The sequence below is a fragment of the Hypanus sabinus genome, chromosome 1 (assembly GCF_030144855.1).
Source record: "Hypanus sabinus isolate sHypSab1 chromosome 1, sHypSab1.hap1, whole genome shotgun sequence".
NCBI lineage: Eukaryota > Metazoa > Chordata > Chondrichthyes > Myliobatiformes > Dasyatidae > Hypanus > Hypanus sabinus.
In genome coordinates, this window is record NC_082706.1 from 103,671,569 (window position 1) to 103,698,381 (window position 26,813).

At 41.3% G+C, this 26,813-nt stretch overlaps 1 protein-coding gene across 3 annotated transcripts in view; it reads left to right on the forward strand.

Moving 5' to 3' along the window:
• The first annotated feature begins 64 nt into the window (after nt 1–64).
• cnot10 (CCR4-NOT transcription complex, subunit 10) overlaps nt 65–26,813 on the forward strand; it is a 38,823-nt gene continuing 12,074 nt past the window's right edge. The window contains exons 1-15 of one of the 3 annotated variants that reach the window (XM_059973311.1): nt 65–162; nt 653–750; nt 3,045–3,206; nt 4,078–4,228; nt 4,490–4,635; nt 10,686–10,760; nt 12,092–12,175; nt 14,376–14,493; nt 19,968–20,117; nt 22,521–22,723; nt 22,828–22,949; nt 24,098–24,274; nt 25,148–25,231; nt 25,456–25,569; nt 26,252–26,382. In XM_059973311.1, the coding sequence (XP_059829294.1) occupies nt 129–162; nt 653–750; nt 3,045–3,206; nt 4,078–4,228; nt 4,490–4,635; nt 10,686–10,760; nt 12,092–12,175; nt 14,376–14,493; nt 19,968–20,117; nt 22,521–22,723; nt 22,828–22,949; nt 24,098–24,274; nt 25,148–25,231; nt 25,456–25,569; nt 26,252–26,382 (1,849 nt within the window). In that variant the 5' untranslated portion in view covers nt 65–128. Of the gene's footprint in view, nt 196–652; nt 751–3,044; nt 3,207–4,077; nt 4,229–4,489; nt 4,636–10,685; nt 10,761–12,091; nt 12,176–14,375; nt 14,494–19,967; nt 20,118–22,520; nt 22,724–22,827; nt 22,950–24,097; nt 24,275–25,147; nt 25,232–25,455; nt 25,570–26,251; nt 26,383–26,813 lie in introns of all 3 variants that reach the window. The other 2 variants (XM_059973297.1, XM_059973301.1) reach the window with 2 other exon arrangements.

Here is a 26,813-nt window from a genome sequence, read left to right on the forward strand (position 1 = left end):
AGCGGACGTCCATCAACCGCGGGGGCGGGGCTTGGTTCGACTCGTCGCCTTTTCGAAGCAGGAAGTGACGTTATCCGGCTGCGTCTCCGCCGTGATTGGTGCGCGGTAGCCGGTCGTTAGCGACGGCGATGGCGGAGCCGACAGCGGCCGCGGGAACGGGGGGTGAGGTCGGGGATTGGGTCCGGGATTTTGGAGGTGGGCACCGGGCCGTGGATGTGGGGGTGTGCTCGGGGCTTCTGGTACCCACATTCCTGGCACCGCGACTCGGACACCCGTGCCCTCCCCCGGCTCGGACGCTGCCTTTGGTCCCGTTGCTCAGTTTGTGTGGAGCAGAGCCGATGTGGCCAGTGTTTTCTTGCAATGACCATCTGCCGTCCGTTCCCCGTATCGTGTTCCTCAGAAGCCAATCGTAAACGATTCTCTGAATTGCTAATTATGTCCCTATGGCTCATATCTGTGACCCCACTGAAATCTTAGGCTAATACCGAAAGGAAGTGCTGCGACGAACTTTAATTGTTTTTGTAAAGTTTACCGGTAGTTTAGCTGTGTAGTATTTTATTAAATTTTCAAAGAAATCATTAACTCCTTATTAGGTGTAGTCTCTTAAGTGTCACTAGAGTTGATCTGTTAAATGTTTGCCTTTGTGTTGTAGATCAGGGCACTGATGTGAAAACAGAGAACAACTCTCTGTCACCAGGAGTTGCTGACCATGAAAAGGAGCTTGCAAACAACGCTTATCAAGCTTACACAGTAAGTATTGGCTTGTTGAGAATCATAGAGAAACCGAGCGGCTGTAAGTCATGCCTGTAAGCATTATATTTAAATTTTACCTTTCACGTTCTGTTCTTTCTCATTTGTTGATCTTTATGATATAACGACTAAAATAGTAGCTGTCATATGCTCGAAAGGTCAGGCAGCGCCTGTACAGGGGGAAATGGAGCTGATGTTTCTGTTTAATAATGACCTTTCATCAGAACTTGGCCTGCTGATTATCCCCAATTTTTTTTCTGTTTTTATTTCAGATTACCAGCAACTGTCTCTTTTTGTTTTCCAGTATTTCTTCCTTTTGTGTTGCTGTCACTGTCTCTGTTTGCTGTACTCTTTTACCCAGCACCGTGTCCTGTCAAAGAGCTATAGTATGATACGAAGAAAATAACACGATGCCGCTTGTCCTGTTTAGCTCAGGAAATCCAAAGATGTTGTTTGCTAATTGCTCTCCTGCGTTGAGAAGTGGGAAAACCTGTCATAAGGACAACACGGAAACAGGGCCTTAGGCCCAACTTGTCTGTGCCAACTAATGTCTTGAGCTAGTCCCAATTCTCTGCATTAGGTCGTTATCCCACTGAACCTCTCCTGTCTATGCACTGACCAAATGTCTTCTAAATATAAGTGATATAACTTCCTCTGGCAACTCATTCCATATACACACCACTCTTTGTGTGGGGGGGAAACCCGTCCCTCAAGTTCCCTTTAATCTTTTTAGATTAAACCTATGCTTTCTGGTTTTAGACTCTCATAGCCTGGGAAAAAGCTGACTGTCCACTTTATCTGCGACTCCCATGACTTTATAAACCCCTGTTAGCCTCCTTTGCTCCAGGGAAAACAGTTCCTGGTTATCCAGTCTCACCTTGTAGCTCAAATCTTCCAGTCCTGATAACATCATTGCAACACATTTTCTGTGCCTCTTCTAGCTTAATCATTTAACCTCTATAGTTGGGTGACCTAGAGTAGAGGATTCTCTATAAAATGCACAGATTGAAGTGAATCTTTTGGGCCATTACCATAAGCCCTTCAGATCTGTAGAATAGGAGGCAGACTTATGGACCTGTAAAGCTCCATAAAATAGCTGTAGAGATCAGGAGCATCTTATTGACTCTAACCCCATCTAGAGAATTTCCTGTGTAATGTTGCGGCAAGCAAAAGGTATTTTTCATTGCTCTTTCCTAACAGTTTTGTTTGACCAGTCAGGGTTGTTAGCCCTGAGTTGAACCCCTTGACCAGTTTGGCATCCAAAGTAAATTTTATTATCAAAGTGCTTATATATCACCATATTCAAACCCTGATATTCATTTTCTTGTGGGCATACTCAGCAAATCTATAGAATAATAACTATGACAGAATCAATGAAAGATCAACCAGAGTGCAGAAGACAACAAACTGTGCAAATGCAAATATAAATGAATAACAATAAGTAATGAGAACATGAGATAATCGGATAAATAATCCTTACAGTGAGATTATGGCTTGTGGGAACATCTGAATGGATGGGCAAGTGAGTGTAGTTATTCCCTTCCATTCAATAGCCTGATGTTTGTGGGGCAGTAACTGTTCTTGCATCTTGCGGTGCGAGTCCTGAGGCTCTTGTACATTTTACGTATGCTTGTTATGATGAAGTGCAGAACCCCTGTATGATTCTCTCCATTTCATATAGACAGTATCATGGATAAATGCTTAGTTTACCTAAAGCTAAGGGAAGGTGTAGCTTCTGCAGTTTGACACAGTGCTGTAAGAGGGTAGCACAATGACATGACTAGTAGAAAGGGTCCAGTGACACAGATTCAGTCCTGATCTCCAGTGCTGTCTGTGTGGAGTTTGCATGTTCCCCTTTGACAATGTGAGTTTCTTCTGGGTGCTGCAGTTTCCTCCAGCATCCCAAAGAGTGTGCAGGTTGGTATGTTAATTGGATTAAGGTGCTGTTGGTGTGTAGACAAGTGATAGAATATTGGGGGAATTGGTGGGTTTGTGGATTAGGGTAGGATCAGTGGGGAAAATGGGTGTTTAATGGTTAGTATGTACTTGATGGGCAGAGGTCCTATGTTGTACTGTAACTATGGGACTGTTTGTTCCAAGAATGAATTTTGTATCGTGGGCCATTCTCTGGCTGTTTTCTGGACATTTTGCTCTCTCTAAACTTTGCTTGCTACTCCCATTACTGTTTTTATTGATCCTCTGCGCTGTGGAACATTAACAGGACTTTCTGTAAGATAATTTGCTGCAAATTGCGGTTGCTTTTATGTGTGCAATTATGTATTTCTTCATTTCAGTCAGGGCAGTTCGACACTTGCCTCCAGTACCTGTGTCATCTGCAAGAACTAAACAAGGATGATTACAAAATATCCTTGAATAAAGCAGTGGTGGAATTCTATAAAAATGGGCAGACCTTGACAGACACCTTGAGGCAGACACTCAACTTGCTGAAAAATCAGGTAAGTACCCAGAACTATAAACATTGTCTGACTTTCTCACGTTTTGAAATATCAATAAAGTGCATCCTAAGTCAGTTTCTATAGCAGTTTCTCCAGAAGTCGTTAAATTCTGCTTCCTGTTTCATCAGTCATTGCAAATGTATCTAGTGCATGATCTATCTTTTTAAATCCTTGTTCTAATAGTTAATAAATAATCTCTGTCTTAAACTTGACCTAGTGTGTAATTGTTGCTCGTAATTGTTGCTGTTTCCACACTTGGTATAGAAATGTGTCTGAAAAGTTTGACTGCTCTGGTCCAGGGCTCCCTAATCAGACTGACTGCACTATCAGTTCTCCTCAATATCTGGAAAACCTTTTTCATTGTAGAGGGGATACAGACACAGTTTATGAAATCTGTTTTTGTAGCTTAACTCTTGGTGCTCAAGGAGCCATTCTATTAGTTCTATTAGTTCACTTTCTCCAAGGCCAGCTTTCTTGCTTGTGTGCTGTATCCCTTGTATTCTGGTCCTGGGCATTCTCCATGCAATGCTGTTATTGGCTTCATTATTGATATTTTGTTAATGCTAATTTTGGTGAGGCCCACCTTTGGTTTAATGCTCATTTCTTTCGAGAGTGGTGCCTACTATTCTCTATTGTGAACTTTGTTGCGATAATGGTGGAAGTGGGCAGGCTGTAAGGTTGGGGACTGAATTGAGGCCAAAGTTGAACAAGTCTCTAGCTGAAGGAAGACAGGTTTGAGGGTGCAGTCGTGGGTGAAGGTGGGAAGGTAGAAGAGGATTTTCAGTGTATCCATATCCGACCTCTCGGGAGAAAGTTGCACTTGGGAGAATAAATGTGCACTTGATTACTGCAAACTGTTCAATTTTTCTAGGTCCATTCCACAGTGGAAGAAATGGATGGATTGGACGATGTTGAGAACAGTATGCTCTATTACAACCAAGCAATTATTCTTTACCACCTGAGGCAGTACACTGAAGCTATATCCATTGGGGAGAAACTTTACCAGTTCATCGAACCCTTTGGTAGGTGTGCCTCTTTCCACTCTGTGTTCTAGTAAATTGCTGGTATAAATCACTCCATACCTGGCTAATTAATGCAGATTCAAACCAGTTTTCAAAACTAGACCAGTGAGCTGATAAAACTATGAAGTAGCACACTTATAGCAGCACGTTTTGGGTCAGTAGCACTTTGTCAGAATTCTGTCTTTGGACTTGAGGTGCTTAATGGTCTGCTCACTAAAATCTAATTTAATTTTTATGTTGTTTCTATCTCCAACTTTTAAGCAGAAGAGAAATTTGCCCAGGCCCTGTGTTTCTTGCTCGTTGACCTTTATCTATTGACGTACCAGCCTGAGAAAGCTTTGTTGCTGCTTGCAGTTCTGGAAAAGATGATCTCACAAGGGAACAACAAAAATGGCAAGTCTGGTGAGGTCAGTATAACCGAGCTGTTTGGAATTGAACAGAGACTTCCTGAAGAGAGGTGAACAGTGAAATTTAACAAACTGGAGAGGGTGAAGTGTAATGGGAGCAGGAGTCAGGAAGTCAATCATGAATACTCCAACTATGATCATGGATAATTTTTTACATCACGCAGTTCCTCAGCTGAGTGCCTGGAAAAATGACTGATTACACCCTTGAGTATACTTTGTTGCTGAGTGCCCATAGTCCCTTGACGGACTTGACTAGTAACCACAGCCACCACTTACTCTTGTCCACACTGCACCAGAATATGTGGTTGTCGGACCGGACTCTATAGCCTCCTGAGTACCTACCAAACGACAATCCTTTAGGAAACCACCACACTCGCCTTGAATGATTATGTTGCTACTGCCTGTCAGGGTGATTCCAGTTGCGTGCACAATCTGCATTGGTGTTTAACTTCAATGAGGAGGTATCCGTGTTTGAACCTGATGTTAAATGAAGTTGAATCATTTGATGAAGCTGGTTCACAGTACAAAACTGATTCACTTGGCATGGCTTGAATGTTGATTCAGTGGCTTAATGTTGCAACGTGAAAGTGATGGCAACAAGGCCATGAGTTAATTCTGTCTCATCAGGATAAGGAGATCTATGCTATTGCATTCCACGTTAATCCCACTATCACTTTGGGGTTTGTCTATTTACATCTCGGCGTAGGTGTGATTTCTTTATGGTTAAAGTGATTCCTAACCTGAATATATTTTGCTGATTCAGGGTTATCAGTTTGGGCATTTGAGTAATTTGAGTCTCCAATCTATTTTTTTAATACTCATCCATGTGATGTGAGCATGAATGAGGTGGTCATCTTTTATTGACTACCCTTCAACTCCTCTTAAGAAAAAGGTGTTGAGCCATTGCCTTTTCTAAGAAAGTTCACACTCTCGCTTTCTGTCTCCCCACCCCAGATTCACACTGTACATCATCTATTGATCTTAAAGAAATCTTTTTCATTAATTACATTTTTTTAAAACAGCATTTTTTTTAACTACTCCCCATAAGTACCAATGGAGTATTATCACTGATCCTCGGAACACTCAGTCCAATTGACATCATCGGTTGTTAGAGGGCAAACTTAAGAGGTGAATCTTTTCTTGGAGATCTGAGCCTGCGTGAGCTGTGAAACTCCATATCGGGAAGCGGATGCAAGGGATTACTTTGCAAACTTTTCACTTTGAGGAGGCATGTGGTGTACAGTGTGGAAATCCTATTTCCTGTGCATCCCTGGATATCTTCACTCTCATTAATATCCGTGCTTTTGCTTGTTCAGACTCTTCATCTGCTGCTTAAAACCTGCATCTTTGATTATCTACCCTATTGTTTTTCTCTGTGATCCTGTGTGATTTTTGACATTGGACTTGGTTTATTCTTGTCACATGTACCAGAAGCAGTGGAAAAAACAGTTTTGCATGCCCTCCATATAGATATTTCAAAACATAAATACCCGTATGTAGAACAAGGCAAGGCGGAATGCAATAACAGAACGCAGAATCTGGTGTGTTACTGCTGCAGTGCAGATAGACAGTGAAGTACAAGGACCATGATGAGGTAGAATGTGAGGTCAAGGGTTCATTTTTAACATGCACTATGTCTAAATGAGTCCTATAACAGCAAAATAGAAGTTGTTCTTGAGCCTGGTGGCCCATGTTTTCAAGCTTGTTCATCTTGCTTGTGGAAGGGGGAAGAAATTTAGAATGTCTGAGATGAGAGGGATCTTTTATTATGTTGGCTGTTTTCCTGAGGCAGTAGGAGGTGCAGGTGGCCCCATGGAAGGGAGGCTGGCTTTTGTGATGGATTAAGCTGCTTGTCCCCAACTCACTGTAATTCCTTGTGGGCTTGGGCAGAGCAGTTGCTGTACCAAGTTGTGTTGCATTAGGTAGGATGTTTTCTGTGATGTCACTCATAGTATCTTGTTTAATATAAATATGTTACTATTACAAGGGAGAGAGTAGGTGCTCAAAAAGCCAAAAGATCTAGAAGTACAAAAGTCACCTAGACCAGAGGGTTCTGAAAGAGGTAACGTTAGAGATTATGGAGGCATTAGAAATGATCTTTCAACAATCATTGGACTCTGGCATGGTTCCAGAAAACTGGAACATTGCACTCTTCCACTCTTCAAGAAAGGAGGAAGGCAACAGAAAGGCAATTACAGACCAGTTAGCCTGACCTCAGTGGTTGGGAAGATGTTAGAGTCAATTGTTAAGGATGAGGTGATGGAGTACTTGGTGACTCAGGAAAAGATAGGACAAAGTCAGCATGGCTTCCTTCAGGGAAAATCCTGCCTGACAAACCTGTTGGAACTCTGAGGAGATTACAGGTTGGATAGATAAAGGGGATGCAGTGGATGTTGTATATTTGGACTCTCAGAAGGCCTTTGTCAAGGTGCCACACATGGGGCTGTGGGAAAGTTACTAACATGTTTAGAGCATTGGCTGATTGGTAGGAGGCAGCGAGTGGGAATAAAAGGATCCTTTTCTTGTTGGCTGCCAGTGACTAGTGATGTCCTGCAGGGGTCAGTTTTGGGACCTCTTCTTTTTATGCTGTATATAAATGATTTAGGTGATGAAATGGATGGGTTTGTTGCCAAGTTTGCAGATGATACGAAGATTGGTGGAGGGGCAGGTAGTGTTTAGGATGCAGAAGGACTGTCAGACAGGGTGAGGTTTGATAAGTTACTGGTGAAGCCTTACCTTGAGTATTGTGAACAGCTTTGGGCTCCTCATCTTAGAAAAGATGTGCTAGCATTGGAGAGTGTCCAGAGGATGATTCCAGGAATGAAAGGGTTATCATACGAGGAATGTTTGATGGCTCTGGTTCTGTTCTCGCTGAAATGTAGAAGGATGATGGGGTGATCTCATTGAAACCTTTCGAATGTTGAAAGGCCTAGACAGAGTAGATGTGGAAAGGATATTTCCCATGGTAGAAGAGTCTAGGATAGAGGGGCGTCCATTCAAAACAGAGATGCGGAGGAATTTCTTTAGCCAGAGGGTGGTGAATCTGTGGAATTTGTTGCTACGTGCAGCTGGGAGGCCAGGTCTTTGGGTGTATTTAAGACAGAGATTGAACATGGCATCAAAGGTTACAGGGAGAAGGCTGGGAAATGGGGTTGAAGAGGAGAAAAAAAAGTATCAGCCATGATTGAATGGTGGAGCAAACTCGATGGGTCAAATGGCCTGATTCTGCTCCTATGTATTATGGTCTTATGTTATCAGTTCTTAACTCTGCCCAGTGAAGATCTTGGACATGTGCATCTCTATATGATTCCAAGGATTCACTCTGATAATGGCTGTAGTTGTGATGACAGGCCACATGCAGAAGACTTTTGTAGTTCTATGTTGCAGCATGTTAAGGCATGAAAATAACCTTGAGGGAAAAAGATCTGAAGTGGCCAATCAGAATATCAGATTTCATTAGCAGGATAGTGTTCAGAGTGGATGTACTTCAAAGATTTTCTTTGCAGCAGATTTCATAGAGCAACGCAGCTCAAAATGGTTGTTGTGATATGTCTAGTGTTGTGGGTAGTGCTTGTTGCTCTCACTTTCAGCTTTCACCACTGGCTAGCAGCCTTGTGAAAAGGAGAGCTGAATATGCAAGTCTCTCCATCAGCAAGCCTCATGTAGTACCTCTTTGCTGGTGACACGTGTAAACTGAACTCCTTTCGGACTCAGACGAAAATAAAGAGGATTGGGAGGAAGTCTGGCTCCGGCACACGTAGCACACAGGTGAGCCAGACCCCCAGGTGTGGGTAAATAGCCCCATTGCCTGGTGGACATCCTCAGGAGAGATGAAAGCTATGGAGTAAACCCAGACAGCAAATCTGGAGTACAGCCCTTAAGCAGGCTGGAACATCTTTCTGGCAGCACCTGCAGCCAAGCTGGTGCCAAACATATCGCTTCATAAGCTTTCCTTTGGACTACACTGGTGAGGCCGAGAGGGGGATCTTGATACCTGGGCATCTCAGGATTTTCATACCTTCTGCCCAAGTTTATGATGGTGTTTAGCACCCATTGTCCTTTGAGACAGATGGATGCCAACCACCACAGCTTGGAGACAGGCCCTTTGGACCAACTCATCCATGTTGATCGAGTTACCTTCCTGAATTAGTTCCATTTACCTGCACTGGGTGCATATCCCTCTAATCCAGGGTTCCCAACCTGGGGTCCATGGACCCTTTGCTTACTGGTATTGGTCCATGGCATATAAAGGTTGGGAACCTTTCCTATGCATGAACCTATCCAAATCATCTTCGTATTAAATCATTGCTCAGAGATAGATTTGAACAAGATGCTGTGTATATTTGCAAATTTGTTTTGCAAATCATTTTAAAGACTGTTAGATCATAAGACATAGGAACAGAATTGCGCCATTTGGGCCATCAAGTCTGCTCTACCATTCAATCATGGCTGATCCTTTTTCTCCCCTCCTCAGCCCAACTCCCTGGCCTTCTCTCCCCCCCCCCCCCCCAGTAATCTTTGATGCTACATCCAATACAGAACCTATCAATCTCGCCTTAGATACACCCAATGACCTGGCCTCCACAGCTGCGTGTGGTAACAGATTCCACAAATTCACCATCCTCTGGCTAAAGAAATTTCTCCACATCTGTTTTAAATGGATGCCCCTCTATGCTGAGGCTGTGCCCTCTTGCTCTAGACATTCCCCACCATGGGAAACATTCATTAAACATCCATTTCACTTCTACTCTGTCTAGGCCTTTCAGCATTCAAAAGGGAGATCTCCCCCCACCCATCCTTCTAAATTCTTGTGAGTACAGACCTAGAGCCATCAAATGTTCCTCATATGTTAACCCTTTCATTCCCTGAATTATCCTTGTGGACCTTCTCTGACCCTCTCCAATGCCAGCACATCTTTTCTAAGGTGAGCCAAAAAATGTTCACAGTACTGAAGGTGAGGTCTTACCAGTGCCTTGCAAAGCCTCAGCATCACATCCCTCAGCTGCTTCTCAGCTCTCTGCTTAGCTTCCTAAATTCTCTCTTCAGGTCTTAATTGCTCTTTCTTCCTATGTCATTGGTACCAATATGTAGCAAGATATCTGGCTGCTCTCCCTCCCTCTCTAAAATGCTGTGGGACACGATCTGAGATGTCCCTTGCCTAGGAACCTGGGAGGCAACCTGCCATCTGGGTGTCCCATTCACATCCACAGAAAATAAATGTCGACCAAATCCAGGGAATGCCGGAATCAGAGGAATGTATTCTGACATTTATTGCTGTGTTACAGGAAATAATTTAGACATTAGATAGACAGAAAGCAGCCAAGATGGAAAATCTGAAATAAAAACAGGATGCTAAAAGTACTCAGCCCTGTCTCATGCCGGGTCATCGGCCTGAAACGTTAACTCCTCTCTCCACAGACTTGCTAAGTATTTTTAACATTTTTAAAAATGTTTTTAATTAAATCTTAACCTGCAAAGTGTGCTCATTGTGGTAAGTGTCAATATAAAGTTTGCTAGTCACTTCTCACTGTTGTATATATTTCATTAGGAGTTTGAGGAGATTTGGTTTGTCACCTAAAACACAAACTTCTACAGATATACTGTGGAGAGCATTCTGGCAGGTTACATCACTGTCTGGTATGGTAGGGTATGGGGCTACTGCACAGGATCGTAAGAAGCTACAGAAAATTGTAAAACTAGCCTCATCATGGGTACTAGCCTCCGCAGTATGCAAGATATCTTCAAGGAGCAGTGTCTCAGAGGTGGCATTCATTATTAAGGATCCCCATCACCCTGGACATGCCCTCTTCTCATTGTTACTGTCAGGAAGGAGGTACAGAAGCCTGAAGGCACACACTCAGCAATTCTGGAACAGATAATTCACCGCCACACTTTTTCCCCCTGTTTTTGCACCATTTTTGGTTTATCTATTATAACTCACACGCACTGTTATTTTTCTATATAGCATTGTACTGCTGCTGCTAAGTTAAGTTTCACCACATAGGCAGATGATATTAAAGCTGATTCTGATCTGTATGATTTGAACAAAGGCTTGCAAAGATGCTGCCAGTCAGAAGGTTGATGCCGGAGTTATGGTGGAAGCTGCCAAGTCTAAAATTCATCAGGTATGTGAATAATTTATCTTCAGCCGGTCTTCCTTTTGTCCAAATATAAGTGGTGTGTATGGGGGGGGGGGGGGGCGGTAGGCAGGATTTATAAAGTGAACAAAATTGAAGAGTTATGATATAGTAATCTGTTTTCAGTGGCAGGTGAGACTGTGTTGAAGGACACTGATTTAAAATGAAGGATATAAAAACCAAAGCTGACTTAATTTTCTTGAAAGCTGTTTGAAGTGCTGGTGAAAGTAGTTTCAGTAATAAGCCTCAAAGGATAATTGCTCTAAAGGAAGGCTGAGTCATGGGGATGTGGTTGTAAAGGGAATGATGGACTGAATGGTCTTTGCTGTAAAGTGGAAATTGATTTCTTGTTGTCACATGTACTAAGATATAGTGAAAATCTTTTGTTTGCCATTCTAGACAGATCATTTGAAAATGTAAGTTTATTGAAGTTGTACAAAGGGAAAAGCAATAACGGAATGCAAAGTTTAATAATACAGCTACAGAGAAAGTGCAGATCAGGCAGACCGAGAAAGTGCAAGGGTAGACTGTGAGATCAGAGGTTCATGTTTAGCGTATAAAAGGTCCAATCAAGGGTCTGATATCAGTGAGATAGAAGCTCTCTTTTATAATGTTCTCAAGCTTTTGTATCTTCTTCCCAATGGAGGCAGAAGAGAGAATGACCAGTGTGAGGGGTCAGGCGTTGACTCCTTTCCAAGGCAGCAGGAGCTGTAGACAGAATGATGGTCATTAGAGGGGAGGCTGGTTTGTGTGTTGGACTTCACTGCATTCACAACTCTCAATAGTTTCTTGAGGTCATGGGCAGACTAGTTGCCTTTACCAACCAGATAGGATTTGTGCATATGTAAAAATTGCCTTGTGTCGTCACGGACATGATGAACTCCCTTAGCCTTGAGGAAGTAGAGGCATTGGTGTGCACTCTTAGCCATAGCATCCATGTGATTGTACGAGAACAAGTTGGTGTATTTACACCATATGATTAGTCTTTCTACTCATCCTTGGGTAAGAATTGAACATTGGCCCAACTTGGTTCAAAATAGGTGGGAGAAAATGGAGCTTCTCTTGCACTTATTGTGCTCACGATGGAGCAAATGTGATGTGTGTGCTTATCCAGGTATGGGTATATTTATCTTGTCAGGCTTGTAATTTTCTATCTTTTCCCAATTGAAAGCATCATCTTTGTTTGGTAGAGAGTGAGATGTTGACCCGATTCCATCTTTTTGTAAGCGCCCCAGGATTCTCTGAAACAGACCAAGTGTATTCCATTTATAATGCTTATGGCTTACAAAGGCCATCTCCATTTTGTTTTCTTTTTGCAGTGTAAAGTAAGAGCTTATGTCCAGATGAAATCTTTGAAGGCTTGTAAACGAGAAATCAAATCTGTTATGAATACTGCTGGAAATGTAAGTAAATCAGGCATACCTGTTTCTACTCTGCAAATCTGTAATAAATCTTGGGAATCTTTTAATCTGTGTGCATTTTCCTTCCTTCACTGTCTGATATAAATCTGGGTATGGGTGGATGGAGGTTTATGGCAATCTTAAAACATTAAATGTTGCACCACAGGGAGGGATTTGACCCATGTGCCTGTGCCAGCTCTTTGAAAGGACCATCGAATCAATCCCTGTCTCCTACTCTCATCCTGCAGCTGTATAAAAGTATCAATTTTCTTTTTTAAGTAGCTATTCTGGAATTTGTTTTTCCCTTCCTGGTAGTTTAACTGGGTCATAACAATCAGTGCGTTTAAAATTCCCGATTGCCCTTCTTGTTCTGTAAATCTGTCTTGTGTAAACCTGCCAGTGCAAACAGTTTCATTGTGAAGTTCAGCTTGTTGCTCTGCTCCTGTGAAATATGAATACACAGAACATTGAGCATGCAGCTTCTAATTCAACTATACATGTGTTACTGATAACACATCAAACTCTTTCTTGGGCTCTTCTCCAGAGTATTCAGATTCTTTGTATCTCATGACTATTGATTTCTGGGTTGTTTCCTAACCATAATGCAAGTAAACACAGGCATAGTCTGTTCATCTCCTCTTGCCTGCTTTGCCATTATTGGCAGACATTGTACTTCATTGCCATTTCTTCATTAACCATATCCCTTAATTCCTTCAACATCCAAAAATGAGTTGTTTCTGTCATGAATGTACCCATTTTCTGAGCCTCTGTGCTTCCCGGGAGGAGAATTTTAAAGATCCTTCACTGTCTAGTGAAGGAATTTCAACCAATCTCAGTCCTGAATGGTGGACTCCTCATCAGGCTGTGACTCCAAGTTTAGACACGACAGCCAGGGAGGATTTTGTGTGTTTCTGTGTTAGCTTATTTTGTTCAACACAACTACAGGTCTGGTCTGCTTAAGCTCTTTCAGTTCTAATTTTAGGACAAGCCGGTGATTCTGACTCTGAACCTCTATTGGATTCTTTATCATGCCGTGTATCTTTCCTTGGGTAGGGAGGGCAGATCTCCACCAAGTATTCCAGGTGCAGCTTGCATGGATGTCCTTTGCTGCACTGCTTCGGGGCTGTAGAAGTGCCTTGTAAAGGCTTGACTTCACCCATGAAGTGTGCATGATTGGACTAGATTTAACAATTAGTTATGGCCTGGAGTGCCACTGTACCAGGTTGAGGAGAGGGTTGTCTCCACCCTCCGTATTTTTTCCTCATATGCCATTGTTATTATATTAAAAAGAGCAACTACATTTCATATTTTGACAATTGTTTAGTGCTTTTCAAAACCTTGGCTTAAGCCAAGTACAGACAATGCAGTGATTTTTGAAGTGTCATCGCATTTGTACTGTAGAAAATCTGGCAGACAATTTGTGCACAGCAAGCCTCTATTAACAGCAGCAAAATAATGATTAGATAATCTGTGTAAGTGATGTTGGTTGGGCTAAGATGTGATTATGGAAGAGAATCTGGAATTTGAGGCAGAGAATGGTCCTATGGGTCCATCTTGTCCTCACAGGTTGAAGAACAGCCATTCAGCATATTTCCGTATCCCAGATTTTGTGTACAGTATTTACAGGTTCAAGTGTCTTTTTATTGTTCCAATTACATTCTTTTTTGCATAATTTGGCTTTTCTTGTGAATGTGGTGCCCCTAGTGCTATGTACTTGTGATGCTACTGCAAGTGACCTTTTCATTGTATCTCTGCTTAGGTGTACTTGTGCATTTGACAGTAAACTCAACTTTGATCTTCTGAATATTTTTTAAGATAATGAAAATTCCACTGCTCTTCTTTATGTTCCCTGCTCATGTGAAAAGGTGCTGTACTGGGTGTGATGACTGAGATTTTGTTCTTCAATCTTTAGAGAACTTTTGGAATTTTACAGGACTGTGCTCAGTAGAATCATGGTTAAGGTTAAACAGTAAAAATCCAATTTATATATAAGTGAACAGGTTTGTGAGAAATGTAATCTTTGTATGCCTGGCAATTGATATCATTTAATAGATTTTGTTTTCCAAACTTGAAGTTAGTGTATACAGTAGGATTATCATTGTAGATTTTGGTGGATTATCATAATCGGGCTTTGATTTGTCATTTTTACATGCACAATGCCTGTGGATGTATGTACCTATCTATTTTACTTATTCTTTCGCAGTCGGCTCCATCACTGTTTCTGAAGAGCAATTTTGAATATTTAAGGGGGAATTATCGAAAAGCAGTGAAACTATTGAACAGTGCCAACATCACAGATCATCCTGGGTTTCTCAGCACAGGTAGGAATCCGAAGGGCACAAGTTTTACATTGAATTAATTATTGGTAAATTGAAGTTGTAATCACGAGCTTGACAGGAGAAGCGTTCTTAAATTTTGATTGGTTCTTCAGTTCTCCAGGGAATGAGAAAAAATCCTAAACTGCTTTCTGCGAAACAGATTTTCTTTCTACCTTGTTCCAGAGCTGTTAAAATATGCTTGTTCTGTTCATCCTTGTTATTATTCTACGGTCAGTAGTTGAATACAAGCTGTCGTTTCCAATGCTAGCAGGAGTTTGACATAGTACTTTCAGCATAACAAACCATTTGAAGTCAGTGCAGTGACAGGTCACTAAACAAAGTCACCGAGTTACATAAAGAAGTGCATTTGTGGTGTTTATGGGTGTAATTCTATTGCTTTGGGGTTTGGACAGTTAATTATTGTCTGTGGTGTAGAGTTTAAATTGGAGATGCGTGAGGGGACTGAACTGAAGAAAGAAAGACAGAGCTTACAGGCTAGAGTTTAGAAAAGAGAGAGAGAGTCCATAAATGAATTTGAAATCAAGGGTATTGAGCTATGTTTTATGAGCTCTATGAATCTCCAGCCTACCATACCCATGTCAAGCCTTTCCCCATCAACTCTAATCACCTTTGCCTTCATTAGCACTATGTCCTTCTATGTCTTGCCAATTTAAGTGTCTGTCTCAAAGCCTCATAAATGTAGTAATTGATTCTGATTTCACTGCCTTCTCTGACATGTTCCAGCTATTGATTACTTTTGTGTTTTTCTTAATCTGTTTTCAAAAACCTTGTTCACTTCTCCTTCCTGTGGTTTGTTAGGTTGGATGTTGCCCAATAAATAAAGAAAGCAATATTTCTGGGTGAGTGGGACTTACTGCAAATTAGCATACAGACACTAGTTTGGAACGATCCCGGGTTTTTAGAGGGTAGAAATAATAATATTGGATTAGTCCAGCTCAGTTAACAAAGACCTGGATCTTGTTTCAGCAGCTGTTTAGCTGATGTGGATGGAGATGAGCAAAATGGAAACAGGTGTGTCTGTCTGGAGATGAACATTTTGGGTCTTCAGCTCATCTCTGTATGGACACCCATATTTGTGAGTTAACTTGGGATCAACTCAGTATCTAGAGATTGGAGCTAGGGAATTAGATCTGCAGACAAAGCTTTAGTCTTCACAGAATTTTGCTGCAGGGAATATTACTTATTTAGTCTTTAGGGAATATAGCGCAATATTCAGGCTACCACTTCAGTGGTATATCAAGGAAACTTGTGTCTTGGAAGTACGGTAGTGCAGCGGTTAGTGTAATGGTTTACAGCGCTGATTATAACTGCTGCTGTCTGTAAGGAGTTTATACATTCTTCCTGTGGGTGTTCCAATTTCCTCCCACAGACATACGGTTGTAAGTTGCGGGCGTGCTATGTTGCCACTGGAAGCGGCACACTGCTGCCCTCAGGTGCATTGTTTACGAAGCTAGGTAAGAAGTTAAACATCTTTTCAAAAATCACCAAAGCAGGAAACTTTCTTCAGGGTTTTTAATGAGATAACTTTGTGAAACTGCAGAAAGTTAAGCAAAACGCGTATTAGATTCAATACAGAATAGTTATGCCCTGAATATATAACATTATCAATTATTCTCATAATCAGTATTAAATAAGATAATACACATATGCAACAATCTATAGCTATGCCATGGACTAGAGTGAACATATGGTGCAATGATAGCTTAATACTGAATGACGATAAACATTATACTTCCTTCAAAGTACATCCAGTAAATGTTTATCAATATTAAGAAAGCCTAAGTCTCACAGATATTGCTGTTTCAAGGGGAAATAAGGACTTGACGGGGATGGATATCTTTATACCATTTTTGCGCCGTTAAAGTTCAAATTAACCCGTGCAGGAAATGATGTTTTTTAAAAAAAATACAGCTTACAAACAGGAGGTGATGTTTGTACAAAATGAACTGCAAACAAAACAAACAGTGCCTCTCGAGGCAGAACACTCTCTACCTGACATCCATGATGTCAAACTTAACTAAATTTCAAATGATCATTTTGTTCAGTCCATCAAAAGAAGGGCAGTCTCAGAGACCAGTCTTGCTGTTCTCACTTCGAAAGCGTCATCCTTGATGATGCACTGTACTTGCTTGTGGTATTATCTGATGAGCAAACCGGTGACAAGAGTGCTCACCCAGAATGACGATTGCGTGTAGTACCTGTGAAATGAGTTGTGCCTTCCTAATAAGTCTTCCAATTCGCTGCAGCCCCTCGGAGTCGAGAAAGGGACAGAGTTCACTGAGTAACTTTGGATTGGAAGAAGTTCCTGCTTTGTGATGATCCTCTGCGTACACTTATGTGCACCGATGGTGTCTCTGTCAAGCACCAGGAGAATCTCAGGGGAAGACTTGGGTGGGGGGGATCTTGTCATCTATAACCATTAGATGTGAACGACCATGTGCTGCTTCAGGAGTTGAGTTTTCATTCCTTCTGGGAATATGGTCCAGTCAGTAAGAGTTGGCAGGGTTAAGCAGACATCTTCTACTATTACCTCTGCAACAGATCCACTGGCTCTGCTTCTGTTAACTTCTGATGTTCCAGGACGTATGTTTAGAATGTACCACCACAGCCTGGTGCAGTCGGTGAGGGCTGTGCAGTTGGTTCAGTGGTAGCTTCTATTGAAAGATGGGCTACTGATGCACTTGGTGCACTGTACAGCCCTTGTGTGCTCTTATTAAGTGGTGAACACCCATGCGTTTCCAAGTTGGGTGACTCTGGGCACTTCTCGCCTTCTACCTTAAATGAGGGTTCATCTTTCTTTGGGCTTGAATCTGAAGCAGAGGATACAAGTTCAGGAGCAGGAATAGGTAAAAATTTGATGTGAACCATGACAGGAGTCTGGTTCCTATCTTTGTCTGTTGCTTTGATTCCACCATCTGAGCAACCATGTCATATTAAAGGACGCCCCAGTGGTCTGTTATTCAGTCACCTTCCTCTAGACACAACTACCACTGTCCAAGTCAGCTGCTGCCCATACACCTTGGCTGCTGCACAGGCAGCTTCAGCTTCACCCTCCTGCTTGAGCACGTTCACTGTAGCTTCTGCACGAGCTTTTTCCATGTCCGTGCTTGCTTTTTCAATTAGCCCTTCAGCTTTGTGCTTATCATATGCTGCTCCTATTCTTGCTGCTTCAGTTCTGGCTCTGCCTTGTGCTGCAGCTATGTTAAGTGTGGTTTTGCTAGAGTGTTGCAAAGATGCCGTGTTCAGACCTCATTTCCAGGGCTAGCCAATTGACATTGTTTGGGTCATTGTAGCGTACGGCATTCAGATGCATCTCCCGTCTGCAGCGATGCCTTTGAAGATGAGCTATTTTTTTCTTCACTCTGCAGCCCTCTCAGTGCATGCAAAACTAGGTAAGGAGTTGAACACCTTTTCAAAAATCACCCAAGTTGGAAGCTTTCTTCAGGGTTTTTGAAGTGAAAACCTAGTGAAACTGCAGAAAGTTAAGTAAGACTTAATAGATTCAATACAGAATAGTCATGCACTTGAATATACTATTGATTATTCTCATGATCAGCACTAAGCAAGGTAACACACACAAACAGCATTCTATAGCTATGCTGTGGTCTAGATCGAGCTCATGACGCAATGGTAGCTTAATAGTGATGAACAGTAAACCTAATACTTCCTTCAAAGTACATCTACTAAGTGTTTACCAATATTAAGAAAGCTTTATCTGTGAGTCTTTTGTTGTTTCACGGGTAAACAAAGAGTGGATGGAGATGGGTGGCTTTCAGCCATGTTTGTTCCAAGTGGAAGTGATGTAAAAGAAAGCTTATGAACAGGAGGAGATGTTTATATAAAAAAAAAGAGCAGCGCCTCTAGCAGCTGCCCTCAACATCCTCAGACTATGTTGGTCATTAATGCAAATCATGCATTTCACTGTGTTTCGATGTGCATGTGACAAATAAGCTCTATCTTTCATAAGGGACATTTAATCAAGGTTTTTCAGTCTTGAGTCATATTTAAGATTTCACAGTTTCATATGTGAATTGTATGCCTGGTCCTTCTGTTGTCCAATATTCACTTCTCAAGAAACATGGTCATTTTTGGGAAATTGCGCAATGTGCACACTCTGTTGTATTTTCTGCAATACAGCAGTGATCACACTACTTTAGGAACTTCTTTAAGACATTCTGCTGTTGTTTTTTTTTTAAAGATTAGATTTATTTGTCGCAAGTACATCAAAACATGCAGTGAAGTGTGACATTTGTGTCAAATCAAGTCCTCAAGGGTTGTGGGGGCAACATAGCATGTCCACAGTTCACTAGCCCTAATCGTACATGTTTAGAAACTGGGGCATCATGAGAAAACCCACAAGGTCATGGGCATTACGTACAAACTCCTTACAGACATCAGCAGGAATTGACATCGCGTCATCACTGGTGCTGTAAAGCAGTTGTGCAGTTGTGAAAAGTGTAGCCTAAATAATCTGTACTCATCTAATGTGTAAGTAATGTCCAGAAGATTCGAGAGATGGTGGTGATGCAGAGCTGTGAAATGGATATTGTCAGGATAGTATCCCTGAGGTTGGGATATCGATGAGAAACAGATGGACCAAAGATAAAGTGCTAGTGGTGTTAGTGTGGTAGGAGAACCATTCAGGTTATAGGGTGAAAATTTCAATTTCATCTGCAAATATCAGGACTTATTACAACTTAAGTTTGAATGTGGGTGTAGCAGGTAATGTTGGATTTTCTATCTAACTAACATAGTTATTTATCTTTCTCATTCATTATTCAGTGTCACTGAAGTATCATACAACGTCTTTTAGGTTACATCATGTTGGGTTTCCATGACTACCTTCATGTGGCCCCTTGGCCAAAGTATGTTACTCATCCATGTGGGGAAAAATCTTGTCTGGTTATTTATATGAATTTCGGTCTAGACATGTTTGAAATAAATCTCCAGTAAGTGCTACCTAAGGTTTGCACAGACTTCTTCATTTTATTTGAAAGGGACTTTTACTGAATACATTAATTTCCTTACGTGCTCTTTATTGACCACAGTAGTACTCATTCTTATTTAGTTTACAAAATGTTGCAGCACAAAAGGCCAGTTCACACTTTGTGCTGCTGCTAGCTCATGAAAAATCACTGCAATTGGCCTCACAGCCCCATAGTTTGTGTTTCTTGCAAATTTCAAATATGTACTTATTCCCTTTTTTTAAAAGTTTCCTTTTCATGCTGAATCCTCCTGATTGTCTTCCTGTGCCAAAAAATTGTCTGTTTTTTATAAATCCATCTCATTGATTACTGAGCTTCCTGCTAGTAAAATTTTAATTTTTTTTCCTTTTCTTCTGTCAGTAAATTAATATTTGTCTTAATCTTATGCCAAAATGCTGTCATGTTGAATTTGTTGCCTTTTTGTACAGTGCCACCCTTTAACATTTTTCCTTTAAAAATCTTTACACACAGGTGAATGCATTCGATGCATGTTCTGGAATAATCTTGGATGTATCCATTTTGCCATGGGAAAACACAATCTAGGAATTTTCTACTTTAAAAAGGCATTGCAGGAGAATGACGTTGCCTGTGTGCAGTTGACAGGGTCGAGCACAGATCATGGTGGGTTTCTTCTCATTATAGGCTCTAAGCAATTAACACAAGTTATCAAACTGATTTCTTTATCAATGAATTGAAGTTAAATATGCATGCAAATGGTGGATTCTGATTTGTTGCTTGTGCAGTCCAGCTGCGGATTGTTGAAGTTTTTTTTGTACTATCTGGTGCTCACCTTTGTGATATATTTCTCGTTGGTCAATAAGTGGTGCTATTTTGCTTTTGTCAGTATTTTGGTGTAATTTCACTCCCAAACTCGAGCATAATATTAAGGCTGCCACCTCAGTGATGTATCAAAGAAATTCTTGTCTTTCATGAGGGTTGGTAAAGTAAAGTACTTCAGTCTTCTTGCCAGCAAAGAAGCATAGCGGATTACATTATGCTTACAACGCCAGCAGTTGGAGTTCAATTCCTGTTGCTACCTGTAAGGAATTTGTATTGTTACGTACCCCGTAACTAGGTCACTTACCAGCAAAGATAGAGAGGTCCGTTGAAGTCTGATGATACTATTTTTAAAAGTCTTTATTTATAAAGGGGCACAAAAATAAGATTAATACAAAAATTCAGATAATATACGTCGTCATTACTCAATCTAAAAGCGCGGGTATAATAATAACCATCAATAAGAAACAGCTCGATCGTTTGTCTAGGGGATAATATATTGTCCGATGGAAATATAAAAGTCACTCAGTTCCGGCAGGCTTCAGCCTTTTGGGGACCGCTGGGTTTTCACTTGTTGGAGAGAGAGAGATTTGTGAGAAAAGAAACTTGCCCGGGTCTTTTATGAAGCAAATCCGTTGAATCGGGGAAGTTGGTTTCCCCGTGGTTAGTTCAAAAACATCGGTTCTGTGGTACCTGCCACCGGCTCCCAAGTAAGGGGAACCGAACGCATGTGGCTTCCTTCCAATGGCTTCCCGCTACTACGGGATCGTTAGCGTTTCTTCTGGTGGGTCTGAAGGGGTTGTTCCCCCAGACCCTCTTTTATACTTCCTCACGGGGTCTCAGATGTCAATCAGGTTGGGATGATGCAATCTCTCTCTCAACCAGCCCACTGTGCCCGAGGGCTTGCACGTAGCATAGTCCCCAATCCACAAACGTCGTCTCCAGGAGACAATGGTCAGTGTCGCGTTATTTTGCATCGCCGGGGAACGAGGCATCCGGCACGTCTCTCTCTCCCATTTCCTGGGTCTACTGACCCCCCCCCCCCCCCCCAACTAGTGCTCTTGCGATTCTCACAAAGGAGGGGGCTGCGGGCATAACAGTATGTTCTTCCCATGACCACATGTGTCTCTTCCCACGTACATTCCAAAGACATATGAGTGGTAACTTGTGGGCATGCTATGTCAGTGCTGGAAGCATGGCAACACTTGTGGGCTGCTCAGCACATTCTCAGACTGTGTTGGCCATTGACGCAAACAATGCACCTCGTTGTATGTTTCGATGAACATATAACAAATAAAGTGAATCTTTCTTTCATAAGGGACATTAAACCAAGGCACTTCAGATTTCAAACAGATTTAAGATTTCACACATCACGTAGAAATTGGAGGTTCATTCCCTCTGGTGTCCAATATTCACTTCTCCAGAAACTATCAGTCAGTTATTACATGGTCATCTTTGGGAATGTTCACAGTTAGTTGTGTTTCCTACATTACAGCAGTGATCACACTTCAGCAGTACTTTGCATGAACTTTCTTTAGGGCATCCTGCTGTTGTGAAAAATGTTTTTAAAAAAATAAATTGATAATCTACTATTGTGTACTTCTGCTCTCAGGTTTCTGAGCGGTCCATGAACAGTACCTTCTTATTCCTTTTTTCCCCACACTATTCATCTGTTTGTTTCTGTAATTTATTTATCTTTGCACTGTACTGCCTCCACAAAACCACAGATTTCATGTTAGAGATTCAACAGATGTTGGAAATCTAGAATAACAGGCACAAAATGCTGGAGGAACTCAGGCCAGGCAGCATTTGGAGAGGGGAATAAACAGACATTTTGGGCTGAGAACCTTCGTCAGGACTAGTGTTATCTCATGTCACGTCATTTAATTTCACAAATCTAAGTCTGTGTCTTTTGTGTGTACTTCCCCATAGATGTTTGATCTCATTTGTGCTCAACATAGCTTTGTGTAGAAATTCTTGTAGCAAAGCAGACTGCTTTTACAAGTTCAAGAGTAAAGTGAGAATTTTAGAACTTTAACTTCAGGCTGGTTTTGTTTTGGAAGGTGGCTTTGAAGTCACTTTCCATTTAACTGGTTGTGGTGTGATGAAATAACAGTGAAATAGCTCGCAATGAAGGTGGTCAATTTTGCTGCAGTTTGCAAGTTTTTCAGATGTTTTTATTGAACAGTGCAAACTTTTTAATTTTGCTTTTTGTGGCTTTTTCTTCACTTTTGGTTGGTGATTCAGGGAAGAAGTTTTCAGGGAGACCAATGAGTTCCCTACTGACAAACAAGCGTTATGAATTGTTGCACAACTGTGGAATCCAACTATTGCACATAGGCAGGCCCTTGGCAGCTTTTGAGTGCCTGATGGAGGCAGTCCAGGTGTACCATTCCAACCCACGTCTTTGGTTAAGGCTGGCAGAGTGTTGCATTGCTGCCAACAAGGGGGTGAGTGGATTACTTCAGATGCTAACTATTCTATTTTCTTCAAAGCTCTTCCCTTATACCTGAATCATCTTGTTAAATTAAACTTCACCATTGTTTTTCTGCAGACGTCAGAACAAGAGACCAGAGGGCTGCCAAGTAAAAAAGGGATTGTACAATCGATCCTAGGTCAAGGCTATCATCGAAAGATAGTGTTGGCATCACAGTCCATGCAGAACACTGTGTACAAGTGGGTGATCACAGCATGTACATGGGCAACGTTATTGCAATATAGAAATCTTAGATATAAGTGATTCAACATGTTCACTGTTGAATATATAAATGAGTATGTTCACTGTTCTCAATATATAAATGATTAAACTTACTCAATATTTAGATGTTACTTTTTACAGTATGCAGTCTATCACCATGGAAACTTTAAAACTATAAAATTTTAATAAAGTTAACTTTGTAACAATGATGGTCTGTGTTCTAGGCAGATGCAGTGGTTCTGACTTGTATGATGGGTCGACAGATTGTTGAGGTGGAATTAGTGTAGGAAAATGGCACTGGGATAAATGATCAACTGTGTTCTTGATGCTCGACTCTGGGTTGTAATCCTCATGTTCTCCTGTTTTAAATTAGAAAACTTGGACAATGAAATACTTAGCAGACTTGTTTATTGGAAATGTGAGGTTTCCTGTAATTGGAGACCACACAGTTTGTGGTATTCGGCACCAGCTTCCATCAAAGTTTTTCCCTAAAAATATAACTCTTACTTCCTACTGTTCCCTGAGCATCTCAGAAAGAGTGGCTGCTGAGCTATCGGGTTTGGGCACCTTGCTCGAGTTTTATGGAAGCGCAGTGTTGCATGTTTCTGGTGGTTGAGGGAGATTAAGTGAGAGATGGGAGGGGAGCCACTCACCTGCAACAGTCATCACAGCTAAATTTGTCTTCAGTTTCCTTTGGAGGTTGGCTGTGGTTTGCTGGTTCAAAATTGTGACTTTAACAAAATGAGTGAAAACGGCTGTCATAGGGGAATGAGTATTTAGTACTTCAAGTTGTGCTCTGCATTGTGCTGCCTGAAAATAAGGTGGAAGCAAATTAAACAGTACTGTCAAAATGGAATTCGATAAATGCTTAAGAAGTCCATGGAGCTATTTGGGAGGGAATGGGACTGACTGAATAGCTCCCTCAAAGACAGTTGTGCAGTATCACTTTGATTCTCCCTTCTCTCAGCTGATGGTGACTTCATGATGATGGGCAATGAACCTTGGGAGTCCTGATATAAAGGCTATGGCAGGTGTTGGGAATAGTGAAGGATACACTTAAGATTAATATAATTTAAATATGCACAGTGAAAATAGGAATCCTATAATCTACTTATGTTTCCCACAGTGACGGGCAGTCTTCAGCCATTCCCGTAGCCAGCATGGAGTTTGCGGCCATCTGTCTAAGAAATGCATTGCTTCTGCTCCCTGAAGATCAACAAGAGATGAAGAAAGATAATGGATTAAGACATTTCAATCAGTCAGGCAATAGTGAAACTAACAATGAAAGTGGTGAGACATGCAGGTACAGCACAATGGAAAATGCGTTTATAGGTCAGTGGACGAGTAGAGTGGAATGTAATGCACATAGATTTGATGAGCACCCATTCCCCGCCCCCCTCCCCCCCGAAAGGATCAGTACATGTGTTTAGATTAAAAATATCAGAAGCTGGTCCTCTCCCTCATGAACATGCTGCCCTTGGTATTGTGTGTGTGTATGTGTGTCCTGTAATTTCCATTTCCCATTTTCCCCATTTGACTCTGTTCTGGTGCTGCTTTGCTGAACTCACAGATGCATGAACAGTTCCTTAAGTTAAGAATCAGTAAGACCCAAGTTGCCACGGTTCCACCAGAAACCCTGTTCCGTTGTCACTACATTCACTTCCAAACATATTAATCTTTTCCTTACTGTTTTAATGTAATAGCAGTTCATCCCTTTCCTTTTACTTCTATTGCTCTGGAGAAGCTTCCTTGAACCACTAGACCTTCTAGTGAATATTCTTCTACAATGTTGTTGGGAAAGGAATTGTAGAATTCATTTGTAGCACCCAGGAGTGATATATTTGCAGGAAAACATTTAAAATAAATTGGAAGAGAGCCTCCCAGTGGTAGAGTCCGCAAACACAACTGGCCAAATCCTTATAGGTGCGAGAGGTTATAGGCAGGACAGTTATGGAAGCAGCCATACTGACAAGCATTTTGAAAGTGGCATACGGTGGGGTGTGAAGAGAAAGTTTAGGGTGGTGGATAGGATGACATTTAAGCACAACTGCTTTGTCCTGGACAGTGTTGAACTGTTGCACTTGCCCATATAAATGAAGGGAATTCCATCACACTCGAGCCTGTGGCTAGAGAAAGCTCCAGTAGCATGCTGAAATTATTTTATTCCATCCTCTAGTGGCAAGCCTCACGAAGGGGAAAAATACCTGGTTCCAGGCCCACCATCGTCTCCATTAAGGAAGCAGGAGTTAGACAATTTGAGGTGATAATTTTTTTTCAATATCTAATCCATTTCTTTAGTGTTATTTCATACAATGTTTTGTATAAATCTGAAGGGTTTGTGCTCTGCAGTGGAATCCAAATTGCTACGGGGTGAGAAAACAGAATATATCCCAAGTAGTGGGAATCCAAGTGGAATTAACAATGTAAAGTTTTGGATGGATTTTAACTCCGAAGTTGGAATATTGTTGCGTTCTGTTTTCTCAGGTGCTCCATTCTGGCTGGTAGTGCATATGTTGCCCTTGCACTCGGTGACAACCTAATGGCCTTAAATCATGCAGAGAATCTTCTACAGCAGCCCAAATTGTCTGGATCTCTAAAGTAAGTAACAGAAGATATGCAACCAGGTGGTTATTATTAAAGCAGGATTGATTGAGCCTTATGAGAAAAGTGCTTCCTTAAACTTTGTCTCTTGGGCATTTACTTGAAAAGAAACATTAGCCCATTTTCCAAATAGTCTTAGTCTTTCCCCATAGCTCTGAATATTTTTCAAAAGGGAATTACTTTATATAAAAAAGTAAAGCTGCTGTTGAAATTGGAAATGACAATGGGCATTAAGATTCAGTAACTTTAGAGGCGAAAATAGAGACACAGTGATGTTGAGGTGGAATGTGAAGTTAATAGCATAAGTTAATAGGTAGCATTGCAGAGAGCTAAACTAATGAGGTCCCATGTCAGCAACTGGAGAATTTTAAATGGTTATAATCCAGAGTGAAAATGTATCATGATCAAAATGCTACCAGATCATAGAATGTACAAATCTCTTGGAGTAAAGTTTGCCATACTAATCCACAACTGTGGGGTTGACTCCTAAACCAGTCTTTGAATAACCTGCCAAGCCACTGGAAAAAGGACAAATGAAGATTGGCAATAATTGCTGGTCTGCCAATGACATCCACAACCCAGAAACAGACAGGGGAGAATCAGGAGGGTGTTGACTGATGGGTGAGGAAGAAGTTCCCCTCTGCTGTGCAGCCATTCTCTAATGTGTAATTCTGTTTAGGTTTCTGGGTCACTTGTATGCAGCAGAATCCCTCATCTCACTGGACAGAATCTCTGATGCCATCACTCATTTGAATCCTGAAAATGTTACTGACGTGTTCTTGGGAGTTTCTTCAAATGAACAGGACCAAGGTAAATAATTTCAAGTTTTAAGTATTTCCCCACTTGGGAACATATTATATCAGACAGATGCGCTTGTGAAGTATTGCATTTTAAGACCTTTATTCCACTCCTCGTCCAGTAGAGTTTTGGAATGGTGCCACACACAATACTGGAATGAACTACTGATTAACAGCAATCCTTGCTCTTTCCCTGTAGTCCTGCATTCTTCCTTCCTCTTTTACAAGTATTTTTCCAGCTCTCTTCTGAGAAATTCTGAAAAGAATATTCTACTTTCTTATTTGGCAGGAAGTTTCAGTTTACAAGTCACTGTTTTTAAATAAAAAGATAAATCTTATAACCTTTTTATTCCACTTCACTGAAATCTGTCTTTATGCCATTTGAAGTAATCTTCAATCCAATTTAATCTCCCCTTGATCTCACCTACTCTAGGAAGAACAACT